Consider the following 27,542-nt stretch of genomic DNA (forward strand, 5'->3'; position numbering starts at 1 on the left):
GAAAATAAAGACAAAAATAAAAACACAAAAGTAAACTATTCAGACTTATTATGATAATGAACACCTGGAGGGAAAAATGTGCTTAATTTGCATTAATATAAATGTTTTTTTTTTTATGGTCTTAAAAATATTATTTTATTTACTCTTTTTTTTTTTATCTCTTACTCCTTTTTTATCAGATTTATCCATCAAGATAATTTACGAACAAGATAATTGAGCATTAATCATTTTCACTATTCTCTCCTCATTTTGGTTTCAATTAAATGCATTTTCAGTCAATAGAAGAGGAGAGAAATAGGGAATGAGTTTTAGAGTCCCTCCCACTAAGCTCCCCCGGGTCTGAGGCTCATTGACACATCAGCACAAGGCGATGTGAGGAGAAAGAGACTGACTAGCTGACAGACTGCACAGTAGGTGAGTTTGGAGACACAATGGAAAGGACTATGCAGCGAGCAGTGAGCTAGTAATCCAGCTGCTATCAGAACAGAATGACTACACCAGCAGCACTCAGCCCACCATGAAAGATCACTGCGGACCACCTTTTCAGAGGCCGGATCCTCAATACATGTCCGTGTGTCTCTTACCAGATGAGTCCTACCAGAAGCTGGCCGTGGAGACCATGGAGGAGCTAGACTGGTGCCTGGACCAGCTGGAGACCATCCAGACGTACCGCTCCGTCAGTGACATGGCCTCCAACAAGGTGAGATGGCACTTGCTCTTTAAAACTCCAAATTTGAACTAATGCTAACTTTCTTTGTGATAGACTTTTTGATGCCTTACACATTTTTTTTATTTCAAAGCCTAAGTCAATGTTTTGTTGGTATATGAATTAGATGGAATAAGGAGGATTTGATAACCTCTTGTGATATTCTGCAAACCCTACTGAAGTATCTTTAATGATGGTCTATCATACAGTCTCAGACAGTCTGAAAAGTTTAGTCATCTTATTTCCATAGTGCACCATTATTGGTTAGTCACATCTCTCAAATGCAGTTTTGAATCCTGGATTAAAAAAAAAAAAAAATGTTATGCTGATACATGGATAGAGTATGCGGTTGTTCATGAACAGTCTGGTCATGTCTGTGAGGTTAATACTGGGAACGTCATTGATGATGGGTTGTTGATGTGGGATCTTGAGATGTTGTCGCAAAACAATTATATTGTTGGTAGGAAAGCATGCAATAACTTGAAGTGATTGCCTGATTGTTACCCAAAGAATTGAATAAGAAACACTAAAATAATGTGTATTAATTGTAATAGCCTATAGTTTATATCCAGTTTGTTGTCTTGGTGAAAGGCTTTTGGCCCGATCGGCTATTATTTTATTTTAAACACATGAATTCAACTCTGTAAGTGTGGGTGGTTATGGATTCAGTGGATTTACTGGAATCAATGTTGAAAGGAAACTGTTGAAACACTCATTACTTAACCAAATGATTGAAGCAGAGTTTTTCATGCAGGCATTATTTGAGTACTGCCACTGGCACTGGCCTCTCTTTCACTTGTGACCTCATTGCTTTGTTTACCCTGATACCTAATCAGATCTAGATAGAGAGCATAGAGTTATAGAGGACACACATTACCTCACTGACATTGAAGCATTCCAGACTGTATTATACTGCATTTTATCACATATATATATGTGATAAATAAATACATACACACACAAATACACACAACGTTGTGCATCAAGTTCAAGAGTTACTCTTTTGGCGTAAATCGATGCGTACGGCCATCTGCCGGAAGCTAGTTATTTTAGTTGATAAAGTTTTAAATATGGATATTTTTCTTACACGAACGTATCACTTCACTTCAGAAGGCCTTTATTAACCCCCGGAGAGCCGTGTCGAGCACTTTAAAGGGATAGTTCACTTTGAAATAAAATTTTGGTATGTTTTAGCTTACCTCAAGGGCATCCAAGATGTAGGTGTCTTTTTTTCCGCAGTAGTTTCAATTTTGATATTTTTAGGTCAAACCGTTCTTGTCTGTCAGTCATATAATGCAGGTCTATGGTCACTGTCTCAAAGAGCAAGCACTGAGTCCAAATTAAAACAATTCCCCGTCGTCCAAATTAAACAATTCCCCATCGTAAACTACACATTGATGGCCTAAGACACGAAACGAGTGGTTTGTGTGAGAAAACGAACAGTATTTATATCGTTTTTACCTCTTATACAAAGCCACGTCCAAGTGATCTGATCTGACGTGTACGTGCATAGATATATACACACTAGATGTCGCCTTGTCTACGGCAGTTTATTGGAACGAATGTCTTTAAGGCGACATCTAGTGTATATATCTATGCACCAGTCTGCGTACACGTCAGATCAGATCACTTCGACATGTCTGCGTATAAGAGGTAAAAACGATATAAATACTGTTCGTTTTCTCACACAAACCGCTCGTTTCGTGTCTTAGGCCATCAATGTGTAATTACGATGAGGAATTGTTGACCATAGACCTGCATTATATGACTGACAGACAAGAACGGTTTGACCTAAAAATATAAAAATTGAAACTACTGCGGAAAAAAAGACACCTACATCTTGGATGCCCTTGAGGTAAGCTAAAACATACCAAAATTTAATTTCAAAGTGAACTATCCCTTTAATCGTGAATAGATGCGCTCTGATGGACTTCCAAAGACAGACACCCATTCACTCCCATTATCAAGCTTGTAAGAGCCAGGACATTTTTTAAATATAACTCCAATTGTATTCGTCTGAAAGAAGAATGGCATGTACACCTATGGCTTCAGGGTGAGTAAATCATGGGCTAATTTTCATTTTTGGTTGAACTATCCCTTTAACAAGTTCTAGTCATAATTATATTGTTTATTTGAAAGTAATGTTATTGTTAGTTCATTATTTATTGTTGAAAGTGGAAAGGCAACACATAATGAGATCCACCTACATTGCGAAAGTCTTCAATTCACGTCATTAAATATGAACGACAAAAGACTCTGAGTCTTCTCGTCACGCCTTTGAAGATCTGTGAGTAGTAATTGAGTCAGTTCCACCCATGTGTGCAGTCAGAGCAAGAATAGCGTGGTCTCAGCGCGCCTGTACCTGAGAGAGAGTCGAGAGGGAGGAGGGCTTGTCGTCTACAGTGAGGTGAATCAGTTAGCACTTTGTCTAAGGCATTTCCTGACAGCCGTCAGAGTGAGCTCACAGGCACTGCCTTGCACATGCTCACCAGTACTGAACGAAACTCCTTCGCTGCAACAATGGGACTGTGCTACTCGGAGAAACAGATCAAATTTGGTGTGATTAAAAGCTGGAGAGAGGTGAGATTTTGTTTTGGGGTTTAATCTTAAAGCAACCGATTCATCCGTCTCAGTTATTGGAGTTTGATTGGTTGTCCTCTTTTGTATAAGAAAGATTGTTAAAGATTGTTATTGATCGTTGTTTGTTGTTAAAAGAAATGAGAATTTATGAGCTCAGAATTGTCTTTCATTTTTGGAATGTGTGCAAAAAGTTGAATAAATGAATGAATAAATAAATAAATTGCCAACTTTCTGAAAACGGGGAATAGTGCAGTAGTTTGACTGTCTTGATTTTGTTTTACATTACGTTTCATTTTAAAACTTCATTTTTAATTATAAAGTTCAATTTAAATAATGAATTTAAACTGATAATTTATTTACAATTTTTATTAAATTAAAACATTTTGTTTTAAACTATATCCTTATTTTACTAAACATACTAAATGTAAAAAAACAAAAAACATTTAATAAATTTTAAGTATTATGTATAAATAACGATTATAATTTGTTATATATAATTTTTATATTAAAACAAATTACATTAAATTTAAATTTTTTTGGACTTGTTGACCTCGGTTTGACAGTCTAGTTCTTCTATATTATCAGTCGAAGTGTACTTTCATTACATTTATGCATTTAACAGATGCTTTTATCCGAAGCAACTGGCAAGATATATATTTTAGCAATTTTGCATTCCCTGGGAATTGCCCACATGACCTTGCCGTGGCTAACATCATGCTACAATGTTTGAGTTTCAGAAAAATAGCCCGTTGCAAAACCATGTTCAAAACTTCCCAGAACAATATATTACGAGAATAAAGCTGATGTGTCAGAAGGGTCATATTTGCTGTTAAGTGTGGAGGATGTGCGGGACTGATTAATAATATTGAGTAATTACTACTTCTGTCTGGCTGGAGTTTTTTTTCATGCAAACACCTCGGATTATGTGAGAATTTTCGTGATATGATTATTACTACAGACCAAAGATCATATCATACAGTAACTGTAAAGCTATTTTGTATCATGCATGGGTATTGCATAAAAAATATGCATATACAAATTGAAAAACTTCATTGTTAGTCTTGCAGGTTAAAAGCAGAGCATTGTGGGTTTTGTGTGTTTATGTGCATGTATCCGTCTTTGCTGCGGCAAAGGATGTGGAGTGTAAAGACAGGAGAGAGAGAGAGAGAGAGAGAGAGAGAGAGAGAGAGGAGGGTGAAAGGGAGACAGAAAAAAACAGAGAGAGAAACAAGACTGTATGGCAGATGCAGCAGATATCATGGAACTCTATCTGGATTTCTCCTTATTGTTGCTGTTTATGGGAACCTGGCTGGGATGTGAAAGAGAATACAGAGGGATGAGTTTAGGAGAGTCAGCGCTGGGCTTTTGTTTGAGCTGAGAAGAGTTTGTGTATAACTCAAATGAAGAGAGGAGTTCAGGGTTTAGGCACGAACTGAAGACTCCCATCATGCCTGAAGTCAACTACCTGCTCTCAGTGTCCTGGGGTTACATTAAGGTGTGTTTGTGGGTTAACCGGCGCACATCGCTTGGAATGTACTGGTTGTTTAATATGGATGTTGCTTGAGTTTCTTGCATTGCTTGGACTGGCAATTGAGAAGTCCAGAAATATTTATACTGTATGAGTTTAACAAGACTTGTCTTGTTTGTTTTAGTTCAAAAGGATGTTGAATCGGGAACTGACACATCTGTCTGAGATGAGTCGCTCTGGAAACCAGGTGTCCGAGTTCATCTCCAACACATTCTTAGGTGAGTCTGAGTGTTCTTTTCATCGTCTTATAATAGGCAATAGCATAAAAACAGATTTATGGGGAGAGGAGAGATTCATACAGTGGTTTTACTGCAGTATGCAGAGTTTCAGACATGTGGGCTAAACAACTGAGAAACCAAAACATCATGAGAAATATGGTGAAAGCCATGTCTCAGATGGTGACAGAGATAAAAGATTGTGGATAACACTTCACCATGAAAACACTGATAGCTAGAGAGAGTGAGCCTGTTTTTCAAACCAGTCTGATCTGGTCAGGAATCTACGCAGCAAGAGTGTGTGTGAGAGAAAGGAGGGCTGAAACCGTAGTCTGCTTTAGTTGCCACAGGGTCACTGTACTCCCCTAACCCTGCCGTTCAGAGCCCTACAGCCTACGCACTTACTCATCAACAGGAGAGTCATCAACGGGGAGATTTTTTAGACAAACACTCTTAATATGCAGTGTTACTGAGAGCTCACACGCAGCTCAAGCTCTCCTGACTGACAAACAAGAGGTGTTTAGAACGAAAAGAAAGAACGTGTGGTTCTTGGACGTCAACGGAGAAAATAAATCAAGAGGTTTCTCTCTCATCTCAGGAGACTCGGATGTTTTTTTCAATACATGTTTTGAGTATCAACTTTGTTTTTCTTAAAGACCTCAGTAGGAATTGACATCAGACACAAGTACTATAAACTGGAGTACTAAAAATACATACTTTGGGCCAACTTAAAAAATACTTTTTATAAGAAAATGTGTTCGTTTTTGCCTTGTTTCAAACCTTAAATTGTAATTTAATATGAATCAAAATGCTCTCTCATGTCAAGCAAAAATACTATTTAAACAAAACTGTTTCTGTTGTTATTTGCTGACAAACTGAACAAAACAGGTTTAATCCGTAAACCGTTATTTTAGATTTGACCAATATAACAATACACTTATGTAACCCACTAAGACTTTGGCTGCCAGCTTCTCCAATAAGCTCAAAATAAACAAGAATCGGCACACTGCCACTTCTGCTCCCATAAGGCAGCTTCTCTAATAAGACCATGGCTTTGCTGATCCCAGCATCAAACCAGCATAAACCAACCTGGGCCATCATTCTGGTTTAAATGGATATTTTCAGCTAGGAACACTTAACTGTTGCATGAACTTTTGAACTTGTAGGTGGCTTGTACAAAAAAAATTGTGCATTTGAACTCACTCAATGAGTCTGAAAAGTCCTGGCTGCTGTTGTGAATTGAGTGTGCGAGTGCTGAAATGAACAATCTCATGAGTAACAGGCCGAAACCTCTCCCCCTGTAGATAAACAGAATGAGCTGGAGATCCCTTCGCCCACTTCGAAATCGCGGGAGAGGAAGAGGAGGCAGCAGCAGCTCATGAATCAGATCAGCGGGGTGAGGAAGGTCACGCATGGCCCTGGTCTACCCAGCAGCAGCAGTACGGCCAGGTTCGGCGTGAAAACAGATTTGGAGGACTTGCTCTCTAAGGTATAGTTGTACGTTACAGACCACCTGTTGCATGGAAATCGTGCAATTTTGTCGAGTTTGTACCGTAATTGAACGAATCCTCTCTTGCATGTAGGACCTGGAGAACATCAACAAGTGGGGTCTGAACATCTTCAATGTTTCGGAGCACTCTCACCACCGGCCTCTCACCTGCATCATGTATGCCATCTTTCAGGTTAGTACATAAAAAAAGCTCATCTCACAAGTGAAGAGATGTGTTTTAAAAAAATGTAATGTAACTAAAGCATGTTTTTTTTTCACGTAGGAGAGAGATTTAATGAAGACATTCAAGATCCCAGTAGACACCTTTGTGACATACATGATGACCCTTGAAGACCACTACCACGCAGACGTGGCCTATCACAACAGTCTCCACGCGGCTGATGTGGCCCAGTCCACACACATCCTGCTGTCCACACCAGCACTGGAGGTGAGGAACTCGAATATGTAGCCAGTCATAGCTGTTTCTGAGCCCTTTCAACTGATTTGTCTTTAATCTTCATTATGTGTGAACCCTCTAATCTCTAAACAGCCTGCGTGTTTTGTCTGCAGCTGGTTTTCGCTTTGTTTTCTCTTAGTGCAAAAATAAAACTTGAAAAGACAAAGCTGTCTTTTATCTACAAAATATTTAGTTTTATTAAAGGTCATTGGCAAACAAAGTCAAAACTGAATCTGTTTCAGCTTAAAGAGTTGTGTTATGATGCTTGAACTGTGTGCAACACACAGTACTTGACCAAGTTTAATGCATTGAGGAAAGTTGATGAAACAGTCCTTTCGCCGTTATTATTCACAGGCAGTCTTTACAGACCTGGAGATCCTGGCCGCTATCTTTGCAGCAGCCATCCATGACGTGGACCACCCAGGGGTTTCAAACCAGTTCCTAATTAATACCAGTGAGTGTGTTTTATCTTCTCCTCCCTTTACATATTGAAGACTATGCATGCTTATGAGTCGAAACTGCTGCAGTTATTGCAAGTCAAACCATATGGAAGAGCAAAGCCTCAATGTTATGACTGTTATGTTATGACCATGCCTCTCTTTACTGCAGACTCCGAGCTGGCGCTCATGTACAATGATGAGTCTGTTCTCGAGAACCATCACCTAGCGGTTGGGTTCAAGCTCTTGCAAGGGGAAAACTGTGATATGTTCCAAAACCTCTCCAAGAAACAGCGACAGTCTCTCAGGAAAATGGTCATTGACCTGGTAGGCTTTTTTAAAAATTACATTTACAAAATGAAATGCAAGTATTTGAACTTGAAAGTGCTTATTAGTTAGTTAATGCATTAGCTAATGTTAACTAATAGGATCTTGTTGTAAAGTGTTACCCACCAAACATACACAGTAAATTTTTAAATTTTTAAGTTCAATCAACTTCAATTACATTAAACTGACTTAAAAAAAATGAGTTGAAACTTAAAAAAGTAGAAAATTGCTTAACTTATTTTGATGAGTTAAAGCAAAGTAAAAACATATGTGTATAACTTATTGATCATAAAATGTTGTACGGCTTAATAGTTTAAAATGTACTTTAAAGTAAAACTTTTAATTGAAGTTTTTCACCCTTACACAAAACTCTCACTCGCACAGATTCCTATTGAAATGACTGGGCCTGCAAAAATGCGTCGAACAAACTAAGTCTCCATCTCTCTCAATAGGTACTAGCGACAGACATGTCCAAGCACATGAGCTTACTGGCTGACTTGAAGACAATGGTCGAGACCAAGAAGGTGACGAGTTCAGGAGTGTTGTTGCTCGACAACTATACGGACAGGATACAGGTGAGTCTTGGCTTATGTGTCCTCAACAACAACATTCAGTTCTTCACTGCTTCCTCATCATTCAACGTCATGTCTCACTATGTCCACAGGTCTTAAGAAATATGGTTCACTGTGCCGATCTCAGCAATCCCACCAAGCCATTGGATCTGTACCGGCAATGGACGGACCGCATTATGGAAGAGTTTTTCCACCAGGGTGACCGAGAGAGAGAGCGAGGCATGGAGATCAGCCCCATGTGTGACAAACACACCGCTTCAGTGGAGAAGTCTCAGGTGGGCATCCATCGCCTCCAAGTCATTCCTCGTGGAAAAAGAACTACACTTTAGCATACTTTAAAAAAGAGCACTTATTATGGAGATAATATACTTAAGTGTGAACTGAATGGAATGTTTTTCAAACATTTAACTGAATGTTATTTACAATTCAATTTATATTAAGTTCAATTAGTGAAATTTGAAACACTTAAGTAGGCTTAATAAATAAAAGTAGGTTTCATAGTTTTATAGTCAAGCACTTTGCATGTGCTTTATGTTGTTAAATGTTATGCTGTTAATGTATGTTAGTCAACACATCGAAATAAATGTACTTTACAGCATGGCAACAGATTATTAAACTATTTAAAAAGCACTTTAAAGTAAAACTTAATGTGACAGTATTACAAACTGGACTTTTAAAAGTGTACTTAAGTGTACTTAAGAAACTCTTTAAGTACACTTAATGGCCTTTTATTTCATTATTATATTATCTGCAGATTTGGTTTTTTAAAAAATACTCACTTTTTTTTTTTTTTTTACAATTAAGTGCATTTCTTTTGGTCAAGTCTGGCTATTTCTAGAAGGGACTTATCATTTGTTTGTTTTCCTTTTAGGTTGGTTTCATTGACTACATCGTGCACCCGCTATGGGAGACTTGGGCGGACCTGGTGCATCCAGATGCGCAGGATATCTTGGACACTTTAGAAGAGAACAGGAACTGGTACCACAGCATGATACCACAGAGTCCCTCCCCTCCCTTTTTCGAAACGGGAACTGACGGTGGAGATAAGTTTCAGTTCGAGTTGGAGGACGAGGAAGGAGCCAAGCAGGATACAGAGAACCTCTTTGAGACAGACAGTGTAGAGACTGTGACGCATTCTCCTTCATCTGCCGAGACGTAGCACCTCACTACGTGTTGGCCGTATTTGATGACAGAGTAAAGTGGAGGAAGGTTATTCTCCTGCTATCTGAGAATCCCACTGAGGACCACTGTGTCTTGGGACTCTGCTGTTGTTACAGAGCCTATAATGGGGAGCGAGCGAACATCCTACACAATATAGCTTTCACAGAATTTGCAAGAATCCAGTCAAGTTGGACATTTGCAAGTGGACGGATGGGCGTACCCCGAAAGTGCCATAAGCTGGATTTTCTTAATCGGACACTACATTCTGATCTGAATGTTGGAGTGGGATTCTGTGAAGGAGAAATGCTGACCCTCATATAAGAGGGGTTTGTACTACAACATTAAATGGACTTTTTTGTAATAAAAAAAAGAAAGAAAAGACTACTTTTTTGAACTTCAAAAGTGATGAATGTCGTCATGCTGAAAGCATAATTCCCAGTCCTGTATTGGGAATGCAGTCTTCCTAAATTTTAGAAAACAGAATAATCTATTTCTTGTGCCAGCATACTTTATCTTTATTTAATACAAAACCTTTGTACTTTGTAACACACAGTTTCTCTAAAAGGCGTTCTTATAAAGCGATTCCTCTGGTACAGATAATGTGGTGTTTTATGTCATATTAAGTTTTTTAAAAAAGGTTCCAAAGAGTCCAGCATTTTAGTGGTTACTCTTAAGGAATGTCCTGGGCTGGATATAAATTAAGCTCTTTTGATTGTATTAGTGGCAATTATGTTGATTACCACTGAATATTTATATATAATTTTTTTTTTACTTGTATTGTATTTCCATTGTAAGAGCCATTATAAGTACAATAAGGAACTACTTATTGATTTTTTTTTATTGATTTTTTTATGTTGGATAGTCTGAATTGAATTTATGATCAAAATGATTTTTTCTTTGGTAACTGACATCATCCCACAGATGCTGTTGATCGAGCTGCACTAGTATTGAACCCAGATCATTCCTTTTAAACCACTTTAATATGGGAAACAAACATCCCTTAATAGCGACATTTAAAACAGTTTTTTATGTACTATATATTTAAAAATGACCTCTTTGTGTCTGTAAATGTCACTAAGATACTTTTATGTCAGAAACAAAAGAGACTTCAGATTTAACATTAAAAATGTCAACTCTTAGAATGTCAACTTCTTAGAATCTAAGCTGTTAATATTCACGGAACAAAGTCAACAATAAACCTCAATTACACAATCACTGATGTCAAACAATGTGGTTCCTCCTGAATGTTCAGGAACTGATGTGGTGAACGCACGTCATTCTGACTGAGATTAGCCTTTAAATCAACAAGTATCTTATCCTAACAAGATGTATACTATTTGCTTCTGCTTACTTTTTTTTTAATGCATTTATTTTCTTCTTTTTATTCTGATTCACGAAAGCATGACTACATTTTGCCACAGTTCAACTGACGTAATTTGCCCAAATTGAAATTACGTTTACAGTGTGAAGCTAAAACTTGTCTTTTCTACTCTTTGTCATTGTGAAGCGGATGATGAACAAGCACACTGTGGAACAACTGTGATTTCACTGGTGGAATCACTGTTATCTCCATTATTATTATATTTATTGTTATTATATTATCGTTTTTAGTATTAATCCTCTGTTAAAGTTGTGTTGCACATTTCTTATTTGTCAAAAAAAGAGAGATTAAACAAAAAAAGAAATGAAAATGTTTCGGTCTGTAAGTGATGTAATTTCTTTTGCATGCTTCATGTCTATCTATAGGGGCAGACGGCCTAGAATTGTACTGAACCAAACGGGAAAATATGTCACTGTAACATTCCTGCACATAATATAAACCATATAGCTACAAGAAACAAATAGTGTTTACACTTTATATTAGGTGTCTCTAACTACTATTAACTTACATATAAAAAAAAAAGGTTAGGTATAAATGTCAGAGGATGGTGAGGAAGGAAGGAGATGGATATAATTCCAGCCATTTTATTAACAAACCAAAAATAAAGAAGGTAATACACCGAACTGTAACCTGAGGAGGGTTAAAATACACCAAATAATGCGGGGACTCGTCAATCAACTAATGACAACAAATGAATAGCAGGAACAAGGAACAAAGGCAATGGGTACAGGAGCAAAACCACAACAATGCATCCACGTAACAACAATGTATTGTGTTCATGTTGTATTGTGAAACACTTTTGCTGCTAAGGAGGTGGGATACGGGTAAGTTAAGGGTCAGGTTTGGTGGTATATGGGTAGGTTTAAGGGTGGGTTAAGGTTTAAGGGAAGGGTCAACAGTGTAATTTTTTACAGCTGTAATTTCATGCAGGTATTTTTAAATTTAAGTAACAATTATGCATAAATGCATAAGTGCATTCAAATTATTAATTTAAACGTAATATAAAGTGGGACCAAATTTGTTACATAAAAACAGTATGCAATTATACATGAGACAATTTAGCTTTAGTATCCACCTAGTTTGGCTGTGAGATTTGTGGTTGAGTTTTCAGACTCTGTCTGCTATGTAACTTAATTTTTTTGTTCATTTTTGTTAATGTTTGTGTTAATTGAAGACTAGCAGTGATGTAAAAAGTCCTTAGAACAAACGTATCAAAAGTATGCCCTTAAAACCAACAGAAATTCAAGATTATTCTAAAAAAATATTGAATGCTTCATTTCATGTTATTGCATTCACACATAGGCCTACATGAAAACGGGTGGAATAATTGGGTGTTAGCTATTTCCCCTGATCGCGCTGATAAAACAAACACCAAAAACAGAATGAAACAACGTACTCATTCACCACATATCAGAGTAGAGATCACGCAGACGTGACAGCAGCCGCCACCTAGAAACAAATGAAGAGCATCCTACTCAGCAAGACTGGTTTCATAGAGTTACATTTATGCTAAAGGTTACCAGTAATGTCGATGATCAGCTTCAGCATGCTGATCTTTGTGTAGCGAACGCTGTGTTCTGACTGACTGAATTTAAAGTTGTTACAAAGCACCTTAGGATATCATGGATGCCACCCTAGAAATTTGATTCGATTGAAACAAACCCCTCACGTTTAAACTGCGTTATTAACACACTTGGGCTATGCACTCTAAAAACAAATGCTTTGGCTCAACAACAACAAATGCAACAGTTTGCATCAATCTTTTTGAGTTATAACAACTTCTATTGACATTATATTCAACCAACAAACAACACTGAATTAGAGGAACTTAATTTGTGGCATAAGTTAATTATTTAAAAAACATTGGCCTACATGTTCCAACTAATTTCAACATAATTGAGAGGTGGTTCTGGAACCAATTAATCTTATCTATCCACAAAAACTTCAACATAACCGAAACTTTAAAACATTTAAAATGTTTTTTTATTGGTTCACACCAAAAGCGCTAACTATATTAGCGTCCACACCTGCGCACAATATCGTTCTGTTTATCATAAGCGCGTGCTGCAGTTTCGTCGCCTGTCGCTTTAAATGCTCGAGCTCTTAAGCAGGATGTATTCTGATTGGCTCTCATGTTTATCATTCATTAGCTGGACAAAATAGTTTTGAAAGTGATTCAAAAAATCTTTAGCGTTATAGTTGTGGTGTGGACTCTGCTATTCCTTTATATTTAGAACAATTTAAATATTTATCGTATCGTTATAGTTATCGTCCTTGGTGTGAACGGGTCTTAAAGGAACCGTATGTTAGATTGTGGCCAAAACTGGTACTGCAATCACTTTTTTAAATTACTGTAGAGCGGTGTATCCCCTCCCCCTCCCCCCTGACTTGAGGTTGCCAGTTAGGCTGCAGGATCCAGCAGGAACGTAGGTTGCTACAAGGAGCTTCCAATGGCAAGTGACGAGTCCTACACAGTAAGTTTTTTTTTCGGACTTTGTCACGACGTATTTCGTATTTCTAGTGACATATCAGGGTCATATTAATTTATGATTAATTGAAATACATTTCTTACATACGGTTCCTTTAATGTTCCTTACGTAAAGCATCCTGGGAACTAGAAATCCACTGCCAAATTTTCAGAGTTATCAAGACCATTTAGAAGACAAAGTTACTACTTTTTTATTTTATTATTATTGTGTCACCAGAACTAATGTTTGCAACTTAAAAGGTTTAATTCAATCATTAATTGGAATTTTTATCTTGCAACCATGCATTTATTTAAGTTGTGTTAAAAGGTCCCCTGAATTTCTTTTTTAAAATGTGACGGAAAAGCATTGCCACTCTAAAAATCTAGTTTGGTAAATATAGCAGTTTACTGAAATATATTTTCTGACACAGTGTTAATAGTAGTACTTGCTTGAATGAACAAAAACTGGACAAGAGAACGGGGGTCTAGGAGTTATCAGAGTACATGTGGAAGATGCTTGGGACGTGCTATTTAGGGTACAGTCCCTTTTTTACAAAAAAAATCCTGTGACACTTGGGTTAACTTTTTCCATCGCTGCCTAGCTATGAAAGCTTGGGAATTTTTTTTGGAGTGCCACAAAAACTTTGCAGTGTTTGACGTCAAAGTGCTTGTTGTTCCAGTGAGCAGCATGTGGAAACTCAATACATGTGGGCCACTGGAGGCTTTTCTTAGGGCCCGGAGCTCCAGAGGAGGAAGTGATCAAGCTTCTTCATGGCAAAAACCAGTCTGATTACTTTCCCTTCATGGAAAAGGGCAAATTTCCTGGTAGCAGGATCGTTTATCGTGCACTCAAGATGAGGGCCATGTTGAATATCTGATCACAGAATTCATTCAAGGGGAATAAAACAATGAGTTTGTTGACAGAGAGGAAGACAATTCCTGAGAATGAGGACTGACAGTGACAAACCTGAATATTTACAGTACGTGCATATGTGCGTATGTATGCAAGTAGTTGTAATCTGACATACAGAGTAAGTTTAGGAAATTATTCTAGTAAATCTGTCTCTTTGGAAGGCAATCTGTTGATCACATCTAATCTTCGCCCTTACCCAGCACCACAAACAGAAAGTCAAACATTCTGCACAACTCAAACAGAGAATAAAGGATGTCTTATGTATTCAGACTGTGCTACACTGCTGAACAAACATCCATAATAAAAGTTTCTTATATTCTATCACTGACAATTTTATCTATTAAAGGGGTCCTATTATGCACTTCTACTAAGTCTTGATTTTGTTTTGGAGTGTACTACAATATGTTTTCATGCTTGATTGGTCAAAAAATGCTTTTTTTTTTCACATATTTTACATTATTACTGCTCCTCTCTCCCCAGTCTGGTTGAACATGTTGTTTTTGATTATATATATATATATATATATATATATATATATATATATTTATTTTTTATTTTTTTGATAGGGACAATGCTCATTGATCAACAAACAAGTTACTTGCTGTAAACAAGCCAGAGTTAGCTACAAGTGCTAGTTTCCATCTGTAAGCCCTGATTAAGCCCCTCCTTCCAAAATACAAAATGTGCTGTGATTGGTTAGCTGTGATCTCATTGCCCAGTGTGCTGTGATTGGTTAGCTGGCCCAGTGTGCTGTGATTGGTTGGCTGGCACAGTGTGCTGTGATTGGTTGGCTGGCACAGTGTGCTGTGATTGGTTAGCTGGCCCAGTGTGCTGTGATTGGTTAGCTGGCCCAGTGTGCTGTGATTGGTTGGCTGGCCCAGTGTGCTGTGATTGGTTGGCTGGCCCAGTGTGCTGTGATTGGTTAGCTGGCCCAGTGTGCTGTGATTGGTTGGCTGGCCCAGTGTGCTGTGATTGGTTAGCTGGCCCAGTGTGCTGTGATTGGTTAGCTGGCCCAGTGTGCTGTGATTGGTTGGCTGGCCCAGTGTGCTGTGATTGGTTAGCTGGCCCAGTGTGTTGTGATTGGCAGCGCTTAGCTCATGTTCGGGGAATGTCGCGCCCCTCTATAACTGCAAGCTCTACTCAGATGTAAATATCAACAATGGCATTAATTTCAAACCATTTTGAGGCCAAATCAAACCCTGACAATGTTAACAAACAAGAGGATTGTGCAGAACGGATTTCAAGCACGGACTTTGCAAGCACAGATTTCACAGGACGTTTCAGAGTGGTATGTTTTTTTGTTGTTGTAATTTTCTTAGATACGATGTTATCCACCATTTAATCATATTTGTTGGAAAAACATGGTAATACAATCAGTAATCGATCACAAAATCAAGCAAGGGCTTACAAAAGCTACAGTAGACACTACATCAATACTGTTATGTTAGCAGGCTAGCGGAGGCAAAGCTTTGCCCTCCGTTTACATCATAGCCATCATAGCAACTACATAAAACGTGTAATTTGAACTGTTCATATAAAACACAACTACAAATGATAAGACGAACTTACAGGTTGTGATCCATAAACAACAGATTATCCCGACAAAATGGGAATGGCCACGTCTTTCAGGAGAAGCTTTTGTGCGTTGTACTCTACCTGTCTGCTTTTTCCCGTAAAATGTGCAGCGCACAAACAGGTTAAAATCTTCAGGAACAGTGTTTAAAATTGATTTTAACTTCTCTAAGTTTGACAGCCTTAGGACAAACTTTTCCGGGGTGGAAGAAACATCGACAACACTCTTCTCTACGCCCATTTTTTTTTTTGCGTATTCCATGGGCGGAGATTATTTAAATGAGGAACATTATGACTTCATAAGATCATCTCCCTTTGGAGTAGACTTTGAGCTTTGTAACCTTGCAGATTTTTTTTATGCTCAACATTACAGATTAAAGTTGATAAAGTGAAAAAGCATAATAGGACCCAATTTAGTAAAAACTTTTTTCTTTGTCTTTTTTTTTTTTTTTTTTTTTTTTTTTTTTACAAATATCTATTGTGGGTTCAATGCATTCCTTCATTTAATTCACCTTTTTCAGTATTATACTGCATATTATTATTTAGTGCTGAGTAGTAACTGATGTTATCTGGATTACATAATTAGACTCAAATTAAATACTTGTAATTAGATTATATTACTTTTTAAAATACTCATTGTCAGAATACAGTGACTTTTTTATTGATTACATGATTACTTAACATTCACAAAACGGCAGTAATTCATTGATTCTCCCTAATTCTTCTTCTTTTTATCTTTTAAATGATCCTTTCTCAAAAGTTGTATGGAACTTCACACACAGTCAATGCCGGCCACTAGTCAGGCAACTAAAATTACATTGAAAATTGAGAGGCTGCACAGCATAAATAAATAAAACATTAATTTTTTTAGTTAGAGTATTATTTTGGATTGTTTTCATTTTAAAACTATTTATTTCTTATAATTTAACTTTTTAATGATTTTATTAATTATTAACTTTTTATAAATGTATGAACCCCCTGCAGTTCCTTCTCAAGTCCTATTTAGGGAAACCCTGACATAATGCAATGTTTAATGTTGTTGAAAACAAAACAAAAATAAATAAAAATTATCTTTGTAATTTTATCAGTAGCCTATGGTACAAGATTATACAATTCAAAACAATGTAATAAACAAGTTAGGTCAAAAGTAAACTAAAAGTAGTCAGATTATATTATCTAAAATGTGGAATTTAATAGATTACTAACTACAATGTTTATCATGTAATTTGTATTCAGTAATGGACTACCCACCACTGTTAATAGCCTATTCATATTTATTTCATTGTGCATGTTTTATTGCTTTTTTTTTTTTTTTTTTTTTTTTGTAGAATTAAATGCCAGTTAATCGTAATTAAAAAGAAAAAAGGCTGGGTACATGGATGACTGAATGCATGGATGACTGAAAATCACATTTATTGTTTTATTATTCTCTAAAATCTGCAATGAATATTCTGTCTATGTTTATTCGGTCAGAGACCTGTAACCTGAGTTGTTGGTGTAAATTACTGTTAAATGAGTCATGACCTACCTGTTTTCAGTTAGTATTCTCAGATGAGAATTTCCGGTAGTTGTTGACAAGATTTAAAGATTTCAGTGGCCTTTTACCTCTTTTACTGTCTAGGCTTTTTACCATCTCTTTTTACCATCTGAAAATCAGTTTTGGCTGCTGACCCCTTGTGGCTTTATACAGTATTGTACAGTACCTGTATAGCAAAATAGTAGCCTAATGCGTGACAATGTGCCATGCTGAAATGTGTCAGAAAACCAAAGGACTGAAGACTATTTCGATTCAGTAAAATTCAAAGATAATGTTTTTTGACACTTTAAATACAAAACTAGCTTTTGTAGTGGGGCGAGGGATACTGAACCATATTCCTCACGGCTGCGAGTCTGTTAAGAGGAGACGGTCAATGTCCTCTTTAATGAATACTTTTAATGTATCAAAATCTATTAAATCAGAAAAAGGATCAAGTATTTTCACTAGTGGCATCAGACTTTTTGTCCACCAGCAAGAGGCGCTCTATCATATGAATATCGTTCTCAGGATCAGACCAAGAAGGATCAGACAGTCCGTTTGCCCTCTTTTAATCTCTCCTGTGAATCTACTATTGCTTGGCTCAGGTCATGAATATTAATTACGCAACGTGACGCAGGCCCAACTGATTCGCTGACAGATTGGCGTAGAACGCTGCGAACCAACGAATCCTGCTACGTTGAAAGGATTGGCTCATGAATATCAATTTGTTACGTGACTGGACGCTCCAGGAAGGTTGCCAAGCTACGTCGTCGTGACCTTATTAATATTCATGAGTAGTAAAGCCTCTTCCATAGTAGGTTTGGTAATTACGCGACCCTCCCACACTCTCGTTCTCCGTGCATCGGCTGTCTGTCCTCAGCATCCCCTCTGTGGTGATGGCGTGTGTGGATGCTGCTGATGCGGCGGTGCCCGGGGCCTAACACACCGGTTACCGGGAAACCCGCGAGACGAAGACGTGCGGGGCTGGGCAGTATGAGCCTTTCCTTTAACGACCGGTCACCGGATCACTACTGTATCTCGTGTCAGTTTGTTTGCTTGCGTGAAACCGGGGAATGAAGTGCTGCAACCATGATGCAAGGTAAAAATCCACATTGGGCCCTTAAATTCATCGCTGTCTGTTGATATTATTTATTAGCGGTCTAATATTCTCTAGCCGACTGTACTGGTTATGACATCCAAATGCAGAACATGCTTGTTTTGGTGTCTGTCTCCTTGAAGGAGGTGAAGGATTATGTGTCTCACGTTGTATGGCCAGTGTGTGTGTGTGTGTGTGTGTGTGTGTGTGTGTGTGTGTGTTTGCACCGTGACACACACAAACATCATGATGGCACAATTAAATTTAGGCTAGGTTATATTCTAAAGGCGGGTTACACATGTGGTCCAGTGCACAAGGAATATGTAACTCCCATGTAAATCTGCCATCTGGATGTTTGTGTGTCTTTGCTCTGTGGTCTACAGTCCCACCCTCATGATCTTATAGGTCATGATTTATTTCTTGTAATTTAAAGGGATAGTTCATCTAAAAAAAAAATCCTAATTTATTCACTTTTTTGTTGTTGTTCCAAACCTGTACGATTTAGTTTCTTCTAGGAAACACAAAAGGGAATTTTGAAGAATGGACTGGTCATTCTTTTCCATGCGATTACAATGAATGGGGACTGAAGCTTGCAAACTTCAGAAAGTACACAAAAGCACCATAAAAGTGCAATATACACTACCGTTCAAACATTTGGGGTCAGTCATTTTTTAAAAAGAAATTATACTTTTATTAATCGAGGATGCATTAAATTGATCAAAAGTGACAGTAAAGACTTTTATATTGTTTTATTAAATTGCTGTTCTTCTGAACTTTCTACTCATCAAAGAATTCTCAAAAAGTATCACAGTTTCCACAAAAAATATTAGGCTAAGCGACACAACTGGTTTCAACATTGATAATAATAAGAAATGTTTCTTGAGCATCACGTTATCACCAGAATGATTTCTGAACGATGGAGTAATGATGCTGAAAATTCAGCTTTGCCATCACAGAAATAAATTATATTTTAAAATATATTCAAATAGAAAACAGTTCTTTTAAATTGTCATAATATTAGGAATGCACTATATATCGGCCACGATAAATAAATACATTTTTAATGTTATCGTTATCGGCCCGATAATACAGTTTGGCCGATATATTAAAGCAGATAAATAATGGATTATTTCCTTCAGCTGAGACACTTCAGATGCGCAGTGTTCGGCATGACATTGCTTGAAATATAATTGGAATCATTTCAAAAAGGAAAATACAGTTAAGTGCAACATGCAAGTCTGCATATAGGCTACATAAAATTATAATGAGAACATCATTATAATTGTGTGCTTAGGACATTCTGTGTAGGATTTAACAGTGAAACCTTTTGTTTTTGTAATCAGGCTCTCAAAAATTATATAATTTTTTTGTATTTAGATTTATTGGTCATTATATCGGTTATCGGCTTTCAAATATAAATAATTATCGGTTATCATATCGGGCAAAATGTCATATTGGTGCATCCCTAAATAATATTTCAGAATATTACTCTTTTACTGTATTTTTGATCAAATAAATGCAGCCTTATAGAGCATAAGAAACAAAAACAAAGCAAAAATTTACTGACTCCAAGTAGGATCTTTTTAATTGATTATTGAATCTGAATCGGTTTGTGTGAGATGAACAAATTGTGAGCCGACCCATTCACCGGTGATCACTGGCAGGTGCGTGCTGGTTAGAAATAACTTGATTTGTTTACAAATTGAACAGATCCAGTTCTCAACTTATTGACAATGATTTGGTCACAGTGGTTCTCATGTTAACATCTCACTGGATTATCAGTAAATAACAGCTTTAATTTCAATTTGTTTCTCACATCAAACTATTGAATGGTTCAGAAGACTTAAAATGTAGTGTATGTGTTGTAAATGGACCACCATTATGATCAGTTTGTATCATCTTTGAAGCCTGAAAGCTAGTCCGCATTAATTATCATTGCAATCTAGGCTATTATTTGAAAAGAGCAACCAGTACTTTTCTCAAAACTTCTCCTTTTGTGTTCTTCAGAAGAATGAAAGTCATATAGGTGTTAAACAACATAAGGGTGTGTAAATGTGAACTATTCCTGTCTTTGTAGGATTCAAATGTTTAACCTAGTGAACAAGCTTGTAAGCAGTTTCATCTCCTTGTATTTGTTTTGGGATAACTCGACTTAATTGCCTCACTTTTAGCCAAGCGGAGGAGGAAATGTCAGCTTTTCCCTAGAGGTCTTCTAGACTAGAGGCTTTTGCACTGAGACCCTCAAGCGGTCCCGTATGCCATCGTGCCAAGATCTCCAGGCTATAAATGCTGTTGCTTTGTCTGTTAATATGGACCATGATGCCAGTCCTTGGGGATGCTTGGTTCTACATACAAGTTAATTGGCAGATTGTGAAAATATTGAAAAATAAGTTTTAGATCTTGCATATTTGTTGTTGCTGACACCCTTCCACCAGTAAATGACTGCATGGCCTCATTGCAGATTTGGTCATCCAGGTCAAACATGCACTGTGAATCCCAGTACAGAGTTTCATTGGTCATTTGCCTTGATGCAATAATAATAATTCAAAGTTTCATCATTTTATTCAGTCCACTCAGAATGAGGTCTTGGGAAAAAATGTTTTTGCATTTTTTAGTTGCAGATGTTGAAATATTTATGAAAAATTCCACTCCCCTGTTGACTGAATTCAGTGTTTGTTTTTCAGATGTCAGTGAATTTAGCTCTACATTTAACTTAGCACTGCATGTTGCTTTGTGTTTGGGTAGTTGATAACAAGCAGTGGCAGCAGTTTGACAATGTACTTCATCAAAACATTTAGCAAATGCTCCAAACCCAGCTAGCAGGAAACATTCTGGGAATGTTCTGTCATAGTTATGAACAAATGTTCTTACAGTAATGTTAACAGAATGTTCGTTCAAAGTTATCTGGTCTTTAATAATGTTCTCAAAACTTTAGCACAAAAGAGAATGTTCAGAGAACATTCAAAAGTAACGTTCCCATAATGTTTGTAAAATGAAAAAATGTACGTTTCTTAACATTAGCATAACCTATAGAACAAAAATGGTTTTAAGACATTTAAAAAACTGGACATTCAGAGAACATTCAGAAATAGCGTTTCCACAACTTAAAGGTTCACTGTGTAACTTTTTTTGTTCAAGCAAAAAATGTTAGCCATAATTGGCTCAATAATTGGCCTTTTTTTAAAACAAAAGATTAAATTGCAGGACAATCTACAAAAATTTAAACTTATATACATATACAGGTACATTACCATCCAAAAGTTTGAGGTCAGTAAGTTATATTATAAATATTAGGCAGCACAACCGTTTTCAACATTTATAATAATAAAAAAAATCTTGAGCACCAAGTCAGCATATTAGAATGATTTCTAAAGGATCTTGTTACACGGGAGACTATTACTTTATTTAATAAAATATATTAAAATAGAAAACAGTCTTCTTAAAATGTATAAATTAAAATGTTTCACCATATTATTGTTTAACTGCAGAAATAAATGCAGCCTTGGTGAGCAAAAAAAGACTTCTTTAAAAAAAGAAAATTCTTACCGACCCCAGACTTTTGAACAGTAGTATATAGATTTCATCAAGACTGACTGATGTTATTCTTCTTGTAATATGTTAGGAACTGTGTATTATTTGGTTCCTGACTATAAACATGATTTTTAACAGGACTGAAAAAGCGTACCCGAAAGGCCTTCGGGATACGGAAGAAGGAAAAGGACAGTGACTCCACGTGAGTAAGAACAGTCAGTGATTTGACCGTGGACATCAGCTCTGCACAGATCTCTACAGGATATTCTGATTTGCTCACTGGTGTATGTGTAGAGCTGGCCACCTTGGCACAGCCTAGTTTATTGTGATTAGAGTGAATTGCTTTCTATAATGATTACGCATTGCTAAGACTTGGCTCGGTGTAATTTTGTCAAATGTTTATTAGTAGCAGAGCCAGTCTTTTACCATCGGCATAAAGTCTGCTCCACTTTGCAGTTTATTTTGGTGAAGAATTGCTCATTTAGACATGAAAATATAATTTTACTAACATGCACAATAGACCAACCAAATGTTTGTTGTGTTTTCATGCAACGCAGTGGTTCTTTTTGCCTTTTTGACTCCAGGGCTTGCATTATCCACAACAATTTTTGAAGGACCCATAACTTTTACAGTTTTACATGATTTACTGGATAAGGATTAAGGATACATTTTTTTTAAATGTATATATTTTTAATAATAATAGTACGGTGGCCAAGAGAGCTCAGCATGATGTAACTGAAGAAAACACATTAAATAAAAAAAACACCAGCAATTTAAGAAAACATCTTCATGACAACACATGAGCTGCAAATACTCACAATGCAACTAAATACAGAAACGCACTGCAAATATTCACAACACAACCAAATACAGCAACGTGCAGCAAATACTCACAACACAACCAAATAGAGAAACCCATTGCAAATACCCACAATGCAACCAAATAGAGAAACCCATTGCAAATACTCACAATGCAACCAAATACAGAAACACTCTGCAAATACTCACAATGCAACTAAATACAGAAACGCACTGCAAATATTCACAACACAACCAAATACAGAAATGTGCAGCAAATACTCACAACGCAACCAAATAGAGAAACCCATTGCAAATACTCACAATGCAACCAAATACAGAAACACTCTGCAAATACTCACAATGCAACCAAATAGAGAAACCCATTGCAAATATTCACAACACAACCAAATACAGCAACGTGCAGCAAATACTCACAACGCAACCAAATAGAGAAACCCATTGCAAATACTCACAATGCAACCAAATAGAGAAACCCATTGCAAATATTCACAACACAACCAAATACAGCAACGTGCAGCAAATACTCACAACGCAACCAAATAGAGAAACCCATTGCAAATACTCACAATGCAACCAAATAGAGAAACCCATTGCAAATACTCACAATTGGCCCTCATTTATCAAAAGTGCGTACACCAAATTTCCAGCGTACACCTGGCGTACACCCAAAACCACGGTGACTTTGAGATTTATCAATATGGACGTTGGCGTACGGCACGCTCAAATCCTACGCCAGCTCAGGAGGTGGTGTACGCACGTTTTGAGTTAGTGCGGAAATGCGCAGAAAAACAATTCCTAACACCACAAAACGCACTGACAAACTAAAAGATATGATATATTATGACCCACTGTAAAAAAACAAAAACAATATAGTAATTATAAACTTCAGTGTTTATTTTTGTGCAACATGAACTTCAATGTTTAATTTGTGTGACTTTACCAAAGCATTTGATTTGTAGGCATATGTATTCCTTCAGTTGCGAGCCTGTGCGCTTTACCTGACGTTTCAAGCCTTGTTTATACTTTCGCCTGGCTCCGCAGCGCGAGTCTCTGCAGACTGCGCGCGCACCTCCCCAAACGGACAAGTTATACTCTATACTCGACGCGCTCGCCGTCATACTATTCTTTGAGATGATGGTTAGGCCAGGGTTAGGCCCGGCAGGTGCGCACGGACTGGGTTCAGTAATGAAAGGCTTTCAATGACCAAAAAATAATTGTTATTCTAATGACGATCGTTTTCAGCCGCGGCATTTATCAAAGGCAGGTATTGCGTACACCTGGATTTCAAAGGTACGCACAGCTTCATAAATCAGGCGGTGAGAGGAGTGTAAGCATAATCTTACGCCAACATATACGCCTGTTTCTACGCAAGAATGATAAATGAGGGCCAATGCAACCAAATACAGAAACACTCTGCAAATACTCACAATGCAACCAAATACAGAAACGTGCTGCAAATACTCACAACGCAACCAAATAGAGAAACCCGTTGCAAATACTCACAACGCAACCAAATAGAGAAACCCGTTGCAAATACTCACAATGCAACCAAATACAGAAACACTCTGCAAATACTCACACTGGCCCTCATTTATCATTCTTGCGTAGAAACGGGTGTATATGTTGCCGTAAGATTATGCTTACACTCCTCTCACCGCCTGATTTATGAAGCTGTGCGTACCTTTGAAATCCAGGTGTACGCAATACCTGACCTTGATAAATGCCGCGGCTGAAAACGATCGTCATTAGAATAACACGCCCCTATATATTCAAGTCTCCGCTTCCCCCACGCCCTCATTTTACGCCATGGACACACGGAAGACGGCAAAGAAGAGAAACTTCTTTGAGAAAGAGAAAGCGAAACCAGGGAAGTGGAAAGAAACAAAATTGATTTCTAGATTTTTATTATTAATGACGCTTATTGTTATTTAGAAGAAGAATGTCGTTATTATTATTATTTGTATTATTATTATTATTATTTAAAAGAAGAATGTCATTTTTATTATTTTGTCAGTCTGAATTATTTTTTTGGTCATTGAAAGCCTTTCATTACTGAACCCAGTCCGTGCACACCTGCCGGGCCTATCCCTGGCCTAACCATCGTCTCAAAGAATAGTACGACGGCGAGCGCGTCGAGTATAGAGTATAACTTGTCCGTTTGGGGAGGTGCGCTCGCAGTCTGCGGAGACTCGCGCTGCGGAGCCAGGCGAAAGTATAAACAAGGCTTGAAACGTCAGGTAAAGCGCACAGGCTCGCAACTGAAGGAATACATATGCCTACAATTCAAATGCTTTGGTAAAGTCACACAACTTAAACATTGAAGTCCATGTTGCACAAAAATAAACACTGAAGTTTATAATTACTATGTTGTTGTTTTTTTACAGTGGGTGATAATATATCATATCTTTTAGTTTGTCAGTGCGTTTTGTGGTGTTAGGAATTGTTTTTCTGCGCATTTCCGCACTAACTCAAAACGTGCGTACACCACCTCCTGAGCTGGCGTAGGATTTGAGAGTGCCGTACGCCAACGTTCATATTGATAAATCTCAAAGTCAATTCAATTTTTTTTCAATTCAAATTTCTTTATTCAGTCATGATGTTATTACAGACACAATAATAATCACATCAACAACAAAATAATAACATTCAAAGCTGAATAGGAGCATGAGGAAGACCTAGTCTTATCATTTCATGCCCCTTTTTTTAATAATCTGAGCTAACACAAAACAGATGGCTCGCCGTGTTTTTTTTTTTTTTTTTTTTTTTTTTTTTTTGTCAAAATACAATATTATATTCACATCTTAACAATTTCGAATTTGTCAAACATTAGTTCTTATACTTCACTGCCTTCATATTTTCTAAGTACATTTTTTTTATACATTTTATTAAATTGAACAATCGTGTTACATGATTTTTGCACATTGTCCAAAGAATTCCATAAATTGATCCCAATTACAAGAAACCCTTTTTGTTTTTGTGAGGTGCGTGAATATGGTACACAAAAATGACCTTTTCTTCTATTGTTACTGTCTGTAATTAACATGAATTTGTTTTGAATATGTATTGGCACCAAATTGTTTTTCACTCTCCACATAGTTTGTAGTATTTTAAATTTGACCAACTCTTTAAGTTTAAAGGTCTGCAATTTTATAAACAATTTGTTTGTGTGGTCTCTTAAACCTTTATAAGTCACAATTCTTATCGCTTTCTTCTGAAGTAAGAACAGCCTTTCTGTATAACTGGTGCATGCATTACCCCATACTTCGATACAGTATGTTAAATATGGAACAATTAAGGTTAAATATAGAAGCTGTAATGAATCTTCATTCAATGTGTGTCTAACGTTATAAAGAATACCAATATTTTTACTAACTTTACCTTTGATATACTCGATATGAGGCTTCCAACTAAGTTTGCTGTCTAGGATAACTCCCAAAAATTTTATTTCTGAAACACATTCAATATTTACATCCTCAATAACTAATTTTGTGCATCCCTGTTTACCCTTATTTCCAAAAACCATATAATTTGTCTTATCCCAATTTAGAAACAATTTATTACAATCAAACCATTTCTTTAATTCTGTCATTTCCCTTTCAATAATGGCCATTAATTCATTTAAATCTGTCCCAGTCTTGAACACAGTTGTGTCATCAGCAAACAACAAAAAATTCATGTCTTTGGAAGCCTCAAATATATCATTAATAAATAATAGAAAAAGTTTAGGGCCAATCACAACACAACAAAGATGGCCGCCGGAGTATAAATCTCAAAGTCACCGTGGTTTTGGGTGTACGCCAGGTGTACGCTGGAAATTTGGTGTACGCACTTTTGATAAATGAGGGCCACTGCAACCAAATACAGAAACACTCTGCAAATACTCACAATGCAACCAGATACAGAAACACTCTGCAAATACTCACAATGCAACCAAATACAGAAACACTCTGCAAATACTCACAATGCAACCAGATACAGAAACACTCTGCAAATACTCACAATGCAACCAAATACAGAAACGTGCTGCAAATACTCACAACGCAACCAAATAGAGAAACCCGTTGCAAATACTGACAATGCAACCAAATACAGAAACACTCTGCAAATACTCACAATGCAACCAAATACAGAAACACTGCAAATACTCACAATGCAACCAAATACAGAAACGTGCTGCAAATACTCACAACGCAACCAAATAGAGAAACCCGTTGCAAATACTCACAATGCAACCAAATACAGAAACACTCTGCAAATACTCACAATGCAACCAAATACAGAAACGTGCTGCAAATACTCACAACGCAACCAAATAGAGAAACCCGTTGCAAATACTGACAATGCAACCAAATACAGAAACACTCTGCAAATACTCACAATGCAACCAAATACAGAAACACTGCAAATACTCACAATGCAACCAAATACAGAAACGTGCTGCAAATACTCACAACGCAACCAAATAGAGAAACCCGTTGCAAATACTCACAATGCAACCAAATACAGAAACGTGCTGCAAATACTCACAACACACATATGATCATGATGTTAAAATAAACAAACGAGTAGACATTGAACAAAAAGCCCAGCCAGGTTCATCACTTGTTGGGTTCCCCTTAAACATTTCCATTGTGGTCTGTGCAATTTGCAGCACGTTTCTGTATTTGGTTGCGTTGTGAGTATTTGCTGCACTTTTGTTGTCAAACTGATGAAGATGTTTTCTGAATTTGCTGGTATTTTTATTTTATTTTTTTTCTCAGCCACCTTATAAT

General features: G+C 37.0%; 2 protein-coding genes across 5 annotated transcripts in view; both read left to right on the forward strand.

The window, feature by feature from the left end:
* pde4bb (phosphodiesterase 4B, cAMP-specific b) overlaps positions 1-10,687 on the forward strand; it is a 61,348-nt gene extending 50,661 nt beyond the window's left edge. For 3 of the 4 annotated variants that reach the window (XM_082173786.1, XM_082173787.1, XM_082173788.1), the window contains 10 exons: positions 588-700; positions 4,939-5,032; positions 6,334-6,518; positions 6,613-6,711; positions 6,802-6,966; positions 7,330-7,429; positions 7,585-7,739; positions 8,192-8,314; positions 8,404-8,586; positions 9,183-10,687. In XM_082173786.1, coding sequence (XP_082029912.1) covers positions 588-700; positions 4,939-5,032; positions 6,334-6,518; positions 6,613-6,711; positions 6,802-6,966; positions 7,330-7,429; positions 7,585-7,739; positions 8,192-8,314; positions 8,404-8,586; positions 9,183-9,470 — 1,505 coding nt within the window. In that variant the 3' untranslated portion in view covers positions 9,471-10,687. Of the gene's footprint in view, positions 1-587; positions 701-3,807; positions 4,782-4,938; positions 5,033-6,333; positions 6,519-6,612; positions 6,712-6,801; positions 6,967-7,329; positions 7,430-7,584; positions 7,740-8,191; positions 8,315-8,403; positions 8,587-9,182 lie in introns of those variants that run through there. The other variant, XM_082173789.1, reaches the window with a different exon arrangement.
* A 7,378-nt stretch (positions 10,688-18,065) lies between these two features.
* Positions 18,066-27,542, forward strand: part of sgip1b (SH3GL interacting endocytic adaptor 1b) — a 30,381-nt gene continuing 20,904 nt past the window's right edge. Inside the window, 2 exon segments of the mRNA XM_082173858.1 lie at positions 18,066-18,420; positions 22,087-22,150. Coding sequence (XP_082029984.1) covers positions 18,411-18,420; positions 22,087-22,150 — 74 coding nt within the window. The 5' untranslated portion in view covers positions 18,066-18,410.

This window comes from Leuciscus leuciscus, assembly GCF_965113295.1.
Source record: "Leuciscus leuciscus genome assembly, chromosome: 6".
NCBI lineage: Eukaryota > Metazoa > Chordata > Actinopteri > Cypriniformes > Leuciscidae > Leuciscus > Leuciscus leuciscus.